The sequence below is a fragment of the Galleria mellonella genome, unplaced genomic scaffold (assembly GCF_026898425.1).
Source record: "Galleria mellonella isolate WM207_F2 unplaced genomic scaffold, CSIRO_AGI_GalMel_v1 utg36, whole genome shotgun sequence".
Classification (NCBI taxonomy): domain Eukaryota; kingdom Metazoa; phylum Arthropoda; class Insecta; order Lepidoptera; family Pyralidae; genus Galleria; species Galleria mellonella.
Genome location: NW_026442086.1, coordinates 2,746,351 through 2,755,220, shown reverse-complemented (window position 1 = coordinate 2,755,220; position 8,870 = coordinate 2,746,351). Strand labels below are relative to the sequence as shown.

The 8,870-nt window shown below is 28.8% G+C and overlaps 1 protein-coding gene across 2 annotated transcripts in view; it reads left to right on the top strand.

The window, feature by feature from the left end:
• The first annotated feature begins 730 nt into the window (after positions 1–730).
• LOC113520648 (G protein-coupled receptor kinase 1) overlaps positions 731–8,870 on the top strand; it is a 57,228-nt gene continuing 49,088 nt past the window's right edge. For both annotated transcript variants that reach the window (XM_052897494.1, XM_052897493.1), the window contains exons 1-2: positions 731–1,223; positions 6,266–6,342. In XM_052897494.1, the coding sequence (XP_052753454.1) occupies positions 1,111–1,223; positions 6,266–6,342 (190 nt within the window). In that variant the 5' untranslated portion in view covers positions 731–1,110. The remainder of the gene's footprint in view (positions 1,224–6,265; positions 6,343–8,870) is intronic.

Below are 8,870 nucleotides of genomic sequence, written 5' to 3'. Positions count from 1 at the left end.
CGTCCAAATCGATGGAAAACTGAGGGTCTACTATGAATTGTTTTTCGAAATTTCGGAGACAAACGAAACACAAATTTGATGTTAAAATTACATAATTTATGCCGTTTGGAGATATTAAAAATGTAAGAATATTGTTTCTTTGGACTTTTAAGATAGAATGTATGATAAACAAAATGTTAAACTCCATTTATTGGTCCGATTTTGATATAAACAAAAACACGAAATTGAGTCTGAAATTTTGGAATTTCATTTTATGGTAAACCCGCCGGTTTGTAGATAATCAAGGAAAAAATTTAAACACATTTTTGCTTTTCCCGTTCATTAAACAAATCGTTTTTTGTCTTTATTCTACGAACGTCAAAAATTCGCCAAAAATTTGGCTTTACTCAACAAGCTGTTTCATTGTTCATGAATCCAGCAAGAACATATTAAAATAAGAACGTTAAATCAAATTATTTCCTATTATTATTGAGGCTTGTAGTCTTAAAATTTATGAATATATTATATAAACTTATATCCTAACTCTAAGTATATATTATCTATAACCCTAAATATTCCTATGAGGAATGTATATTTTTGCTTCAACAAAAATTTAAATTACTAAATTATTTTTTTAAGCAAAGTATCCAAACGTCTGATTTTTGATTGGCGAATGTAAGTACGTTACATTTGTGTGTAATTATGAATGTCACTTATGTATATGTGCAAGAAATAATATCTATGTGTGTACAGTATCCATAGTAGTGTGTGTACATCCGAAGTGACGGGAGGTGGTGTACAGATTTTTGCTACTTGTAATGTGATTTTATGTAATTTACAATTGCAAGTGTCCGTGATAATATTAATGAATGAGGAGTGTAATTAATTATTATTTTAACTATGTAATGCAATGTTCGCCTATGGTCCTAAATTGTTTAAAAGTCTTATAATATGTAAATGATCAGCATGTGTCACCACTCATCAACAAATTTATAGTGAAACTGTAGACAGTCGTCATGTGAGGGACGTTGTTACTATTACTTAAAAATCAATCAAAGTTGCTTGGTGTTTGTTTTGTGGACAAGTGTTATTTATTATTGCCCTGGTGTAGGTGATAAATTCAGACTCAAAATGGCGGACCTCGAGGCTGTGCTGGCAGATGTCAGCTACTTGATGGCTATGGAAAAGTCGAAATGTACACCAGCAGCGAGGGCTAGCAAAAAAATAATTTTGCCAGATCCAAGGTATAATATTCTAGTAAGACGTCCTTGAAAAACTAAGCATAATTCTGGCCATAGTTTCCCTTTTCCTTGTTTACAAAAATGAAAAACAAATTATTAAAGTGAGTATATTTGTAAATAAACATTGAAACAATATGTTGGGAAATACAATTCTAACAAGATTATAAACTATCTACCTAGTTACAGTAATGATCTTAAATGTTAGACCATAATAGAAATTTAATATTGTCGTTCTATCGAAATTTGTATACTGATTTTATCAGTGATTCTTAGTAGAGTAATTCTTGTGTTATTTTTCGATATCTATTTCATTGCTTTCTTTTTTAGTAAAATAAAAACTACTTTAAAATTGTCAATAAAAGATGGGGTTATTGATCTCAGTCAGACATTTTTAGGACAAGACTTTTGTCTTGTTCTATTGTAATAATTGAACTGCTCATAGATTTCTGAATGTCTTTAAATCTGGACCAATCCATTTGATCACACTTTTGAAACTTAGTAATTGAAACTATAATTTTGTTTTTTTTTTACTTAGCACAGTGAGTGAGTAATTTCTGGATTATTTTATCCAAATAACAAAGTGTACCAAGATCAGATGATAGAATTAAAAAGTTTTTTGTATTAATTATATCTTATAGCATATATATATGAAAGCAGGTTTTTACCTTTAACTTTTGTTACCGATGATTTTAATCAAATGACCTGTTTAGTTTATTTTTAAAATTATTACAAAAAAAAAATACTGGCCATTTCCGTTGCTGCCCCTTAATTATTCTATAAATTATAATAATTATATTCTATAAAATAAATTATTGAATTATTCTAATACATTTATAATTTGAATTTTATACCAAATATTAATGAATGAAAGTGGATCAGTTATATTATTGGTATACAAGCAGGGTACTGATGAGGAATAATAGATGAGGATGAAATCAGGTCAGTTGGACCATTGTGAATTGATCAGGAAATAATCAAAATAGTTCCCAGAATGGTCTAAGTGGAAGTTGACCTGATATTGCTAACAATTAATAAAAAAAAATACCTTTCTACTACTTTGACATATTTGTTAGACTATTTTGGCACTTATTTTTAAATATTAAAGCATAAAATAAATAACTATTTAGAAGGATTTATAATTAGTTGACCCAATGGGCTTTGTTATGTCAAAAGCTATTGTAATGTGGCAGTCTATCTCAGGAAGAAACATAACTGTTTTTATATTTTTTTTATGCAGTCTTTTAAATTTTTCTCATCATAAGAACTTTCCTCTGATTTCATTAAATATAAATATGAAGCTGAATTGGTCTAGCCATTCTCGAGCTTTGCACTTAGCAATTCAACACATTTAACAATTCATTTTTATCTACTTATATAGGTTAATTCTTATATAAGGTAGTGTTAAAATTAAGACTATACATAATTATCTGTCTCCCATTAGGGTATGTAGAAACAATGGAATGATTACAGACCATTTCTATCTTATTACAAAACACAGGTTAAATATAATGACAACAGCAATATTTGTGTTATTAGTTATTTCGTATCTGTTATTGTTACTGGAATAAACTTCAGACTAAAGCAATTGTTATTACAAAATGAAGTCTGTTATTAAACTGTGGTATTTATTTTTAATGGATGATAATGGAATGGTTACCCTGCTTGCACTAATGGTATATGCTGGCAGAGCACCAATGAGAGATAATAGGGGAGAATGAAAATGAAGGATTATTAACAATCCCTTCCCTCCCAAACTGTAATATAAAAAAAATAGACTTCAAAAATATCTAGTTTTACTGTGGTTTAAGATCAAATAGTTATTATGTATGTTCTTGAAATAAGACAAAAAAATATTATTTTATTTTCTTTCACTTTTAAATTAAATAACTTAAATTTTTGATCTAAATTATAACTTCTGACTTATAAATTTGTCTAATGATTTAAAAAATATTTGAATTTATATTCCATTTCACATTACAATTGCTATGAAATAGTGATAAATAATTGCAAAAAATATGTACTACAATGTCAAAAATATATTAGAACTATTTAAATAGTAATGTTAGCAAGTTAGATAATATGTACAAATATATTTCAGTTTTATTAAAACTATTTCCAAGTATAAAATCTTTCAATAAAACTATAGATTTTCTGGTGAAACTAACTGCACAATTGCTTGATGACCAAAATTAATGAATGATTACTATATATAAACTGTGGAAATATCTGATCCACTACCTAACCTCTAGTAGCAAGTAATTCCGTGTTAAATTGCTTTTTGTAATAATATCAAATTTATGCTATATATTATTTTTATGTGTGGTTATACCTCTACTTATTAGTTCAGGTTTAGTATTAACAAATTGTTTGTAACAAGACTGTTATAGTTTACAGTGAAGGCTTTGTATTAAGTTGCATTGCTATTCTAGTATGTTTTTTTGTATAATTTGAAGAGTATAATATGGCAGTAATATTACAGGGTATGGAAGTTACCACCTAGTCATCGAAAATGGTAATGTCAGTGATAAAATGGGAGTGATGGTGTTTGTTTATAGGTGATGTTTGTCAATTTTTATCAACATAATCTTATGTAACAAATTTTTTTTATCAAACAATTATATTGTTGCTTATAGGAAGTGAAAGCCTACATAAAAAGCTATAAGATAATGTATGCTATTTGTAAACATTTGAATAAGGGTTAGTAGGTAGATGACTTTTTAAACAAATTTAACATTAATGTTAATAAAAGATACATTCTTGTTTTATCTACCAGATTACTAAGTGCAAAATTTATATAGGTGTTATTTATTTCTTCTCTTGGAGATATATTGAGATATCAGGAGTCTATTTCAATATATAAATAATAATAATAATATCATATGTTACACCAATTGCCTCTTTCTTAAGTTAGAATACCCTGTGTTATAAGGAAACAGATAATGAGTGTCTAGGGACTTAACCTGAAGCAACAATGCAATAGATTAGTATTAAATTTTTTTAACAGAAATTAGAATTATCTCTTATATTTTATACTAAAGGTTTTTATCATTACATTAGCAAAGTAAAATATATAATGAATTTTATCATAACATCACTATTTTGTAGACAAAAGAAATCAAGGGCTAAACGTCTATGTGGCTCTTGTTACATCCTATAATTTTACTCTGCTTATTTAAATATGCTTAATGAAATGTAGGTCCTATTTTACATTCACCGCAATGGTCACAATTAATAAAGGCCTATATCAGGGAATTTAGGTGTAACAATAATTTTTAATCACTATTTTGTATGACAATAAATATGTTAAGACATTCATAGAACAGTTTTTAAAATTTTCATGCAAAAAACAAACAGGTTTAGTATACAGAATCTGGAAGTTTAGAAACATTATTAGTATAATATTATGAAAGAATAGGATTGTTAATGTTAACCCTTCTTTGCATAATGGTGGAAATTTCCATCATAACATTGAATGCCCAAAAATTATATAAAAGAATAATTTCACTTTAAGTTGATCGTGTCTGGATACCTTTTTAATGTCCATTGCAGAAAAAAAAATCCATAGCTGTCGAATTTATTTTTTTAACCATTTTTCCTTTAATTTTGAACATAAATTATTTCACCAATAAAAAAAAATCACGCAAAGAAGGGTTAATATTGTACAATAGTGAGCTCCAGCAGAGAATAAAAAATCAGATCATTTGGCCCTATATTGGCAGAGGTAGATTTATGAACTGCCTCCCTAGAAACTGTTGTGGTTAGTAATTGATGAATTTGTCATGATGCACTAAGTGATCTGCTTTCATTTTCACCTACTATTACTCATTAGTGGGGCACTAGTATACCACTACTATCTTATACTGATAATAGAGGCAGGTTATTATCACTGTTTTTAACAGTCTCTTCCTCTTGAGAAAAAAAATTCCGAGAATTTGTAACTTGTGACCTATCACAAGTTACAGTTGTTTTCCTATGTAAACTTCTACCGCATCAAAATTACAAATGGGCCCAGGTCGGTGGTAGGTCGTAATTGCGTGTTATTTGATTATTGCAGCATTTTAAATCACGCAAGTTGGTGACAGTTATGGCAATTCATGTTTAATTATTTTAGTCCATATACGTAGGAACTGGGTGAATGTAAAATAAAATATAAAGACACATTCCTTGGAAAAATTGATTTAGCGAATTATAATAACATAAAGATATTCGTTTGTATGAAATATATCAAAAAAGATATGGAGGTTATTTTTAAATGTTTCAAAAATTATTTTAATTGTTGGCTGTTTGTTGAAAGAAAAAATAAAATTTGTTCTTAGAATATGGATCATATGTACCTTTGATAAGATCATGTTATTTTAATTTTATAAAAGAAAATATAGCTATCTAGTATACTTTATCAGGTCGAACTCTACGCGGCTCCTCCTCTAAACTATCATGGTTTATTTGTTATATAACCATTACAATGGACCAACTGATCTTCTTTCATCGTCACTTATCATCTTTCACTGCCCGCGATATCAGTTTACGTGGCGAGGATAACATTTCATTATCATCTATTATTTAAAAAAAAGTTAAACAAACTGGACTAGATTTGGTGTACCTAGGTACATATTACCGTCAGCTTGTTTGCCATTCTAAGTTGTATAAAAAAAATCCAAAGAAAGAGAGAAAACTTATGGAATGTTAGAGAGAGAGAGAGAGAGCTGTTAGAAAAATAGAAAAGATAGAAAAGACGAAGAACAAGAAAATAGTATTAAAGCGATCCCTATGGCGTTAGGGCAAAGTCATTATTCAGCTATGATGTAATTTATGAATTATTAATATACTCAAGTAAATTTCTTACAAACAACAAATAACCCATAGCTTTAGGTTACAGAGGTCATAAAAAAGTCTAAATGTACCTAGTTGTCCACATAAAAAATATCTTTGTGGTCGTCACAAAGTAAACAACACGATAAAACAACATTTTAACTCGCTTTTCTCTATAGGTATAACTTATAATAGATACCTACATATGTAATCGATAATATCGAATTTTGTTTCAGTGTTCGGAGCGTAATGCATAAATATATGGAGAAGAAGAATGAAGTTAATTTTGACAAAATATTCAATCAAGTATTAGGTAAGTAACAATTTTAAAGTATTTGTATTAATTAAAATAAGATGTGTATAAAATTGTATTTAGGAATATGTATGTATATATGTAGTACCAAGGGTGAGTTCCATCTGTAAAACTGTATACATTTTTTAAAGAAATATGTGTCAAAAAATGACAAAAATGTTAGTGTTTCTTCCACTATCTTGATAGCTAAACACACCGCGTGCAATACTATGAAGTATTTTTTATTATTTTTCGACACATGTTTTCTGAGATAAATGTTTAATTTCACAAATAGAATTATAAAAGGATGCTAATAATTTCAATTTCTACCTGTCACCACATATGTAATAAAACTGATAGAGCAGTAATATATTTTCTAATAAAAAAGTAAATATTTCGTCGGGTAAGTTTAATGATTTCTGGGAGCCTCGTCCTCGCTATTACGAGTACATACGGGCGGTGAGGCTCCCAAAGTAGGAGAGCACATTCTTCTTATTTTTTTTTTAACATTTAGAAAAATTACGTCACTTATTTATTTCATAACTAGAGGATGCCTTAAAATAAGAGTTTTATGTTGTGATGTATTATTTAGCAATTCGACATTCGTTATGTTTTAGTTTGTGACGCTTTATCTAGTTGGTAATTTTGATCGAGAGAAGATTACTAATTATCTTGCTTTGGGGTTTATATATGTTTTGTTACTTTCTATACTTTTTACTATTACTACTACATGTTGAATATATGTAAAAATCAGGCAGCTCACTTGATGGAAGTGATAATTTCATATACATACGAATACAATGTGACTACCATAGTATGTGACGTTCATGCGTTTTTTCCAGTTTTTACGTTATCGACTGCGTAAAGAATTGAAAATTAATTTATTCAATAGGCAGTCAACAATTTCTTTAACAAAGGGAGTTATTATGAGCGCTTGAATTATGACAGTATAACATACTAGTATTTAATGAGCTACTCTGAAAATTGGCTCTAAAAGTACACAAACTGGTACTAAATAGAACGGTTAGTTATCCAAATTTGTCAAAGTTTAGATTACTTGATTATTAATTGTTTGTTAGTAATCAAGTAATCTAAATCATAATAAAATGTTTTAAAAGTTTGCAATAAATAAGGTATTATAATATACCATACAAAGTTATATACTTTGTATGGTTTACATAAGAATGCGCCAACCTATATTGTTATTTTAGGTATATACCCTTATATATAACCCTTACAGAAGCCTTATAATTTCATAATTTCTGGCCATAGTGATTAGTGGTGGCTTAGTACGTAGGCGGTGATGTGTTACATCACATCTTTTTCGCGAGATACTCTGTATAACTCTCTAAACCAGACTATTACTTCAAAAATATCAGGTGTTCTGAAAGATTTATACTAAATTGCATTCGGAAATGTTAAATTATTATTTTTTAATTTACGAAACATTTGTATCTCTATTTATTAGTACATATCTCTAATATTAACTTTTGAGCTTCCGAAATTGCTACTAATTTTTATCATTTATTGGTTCATCATTTTAGCCATGAAAATGTAACAAACTTGCCTTTGCATTTCAGTTATATGGCACCCATTTCTTTTCATTCGGGTATTTGGAAATGACCAAAAGCATTCCCAAATACCCTTTTTCTTTGATGCTTTCATCACGTAAGTAACCATTGGGAGATTTCGTAATTAGTATTTCAGTGGTATTTCGCTTTTATAGAATAACTCTTATATAACATTAATAGATTTTCGTTATTTCCTACATTGATTTGATTACATTTTTTTTTTAATTATTACTCCATCGGGACTCCTAAGATTTTGCCAATGTCAAGATTTGAAGAGACACTGCAAATTTATTGGTGATGCTATAATATTTTCTTGTTCCATTTTCGTTGAGTATTTATACTAGGGATTATAATTTTATATTATTTTTTGTCAGAAATTTTTCTAGGACATATACAAAAGGAGAAGAAACTAAAGTTAATAGATACTTGACATTTTTAAACGTAATTTAATAATTAGAGAACTAACCACTAGTTTGAGGTGTCCCCGATATAAAAATCTATAGCTTGGCGGCTAAATTTTGCTGTATTTCACCGTAAATGATTACTAACACTAACGGGAAAATGTCACTAAAGTGAAAAAGTCATTCGTCGCGCAAGGCACGTTTTTAAAAACAGAACTTACGTGGAGCCTAGATTACTCTCGAGAAATCACAATTCCATTGAACTATTTGAAAGATGTATAGTCTTGTGTAAACAGAAGGGCCCTTTGAGACGCTCTTTTCATGTCGATTACGTCTCAGCTTTAACAACTCGTTCACAGATTGAAGTAGCGCCTTTTACCGCTTGCGTTCCGTGATGGCAATTAGCTTTTTATTAGCTTGCACACGTTTGTTTTAGTGTTTGTCTAGTTGTATCTTTGAGCGAGCATTCCACTTTGTTTCTTATATCAGAATATCTTACACGTTAAATATTGCCGTTGTTTTCTATAAAGGGTTTGACTTTTAAAATAATATTTTGTTATATGTAGTTAAAAGTCTG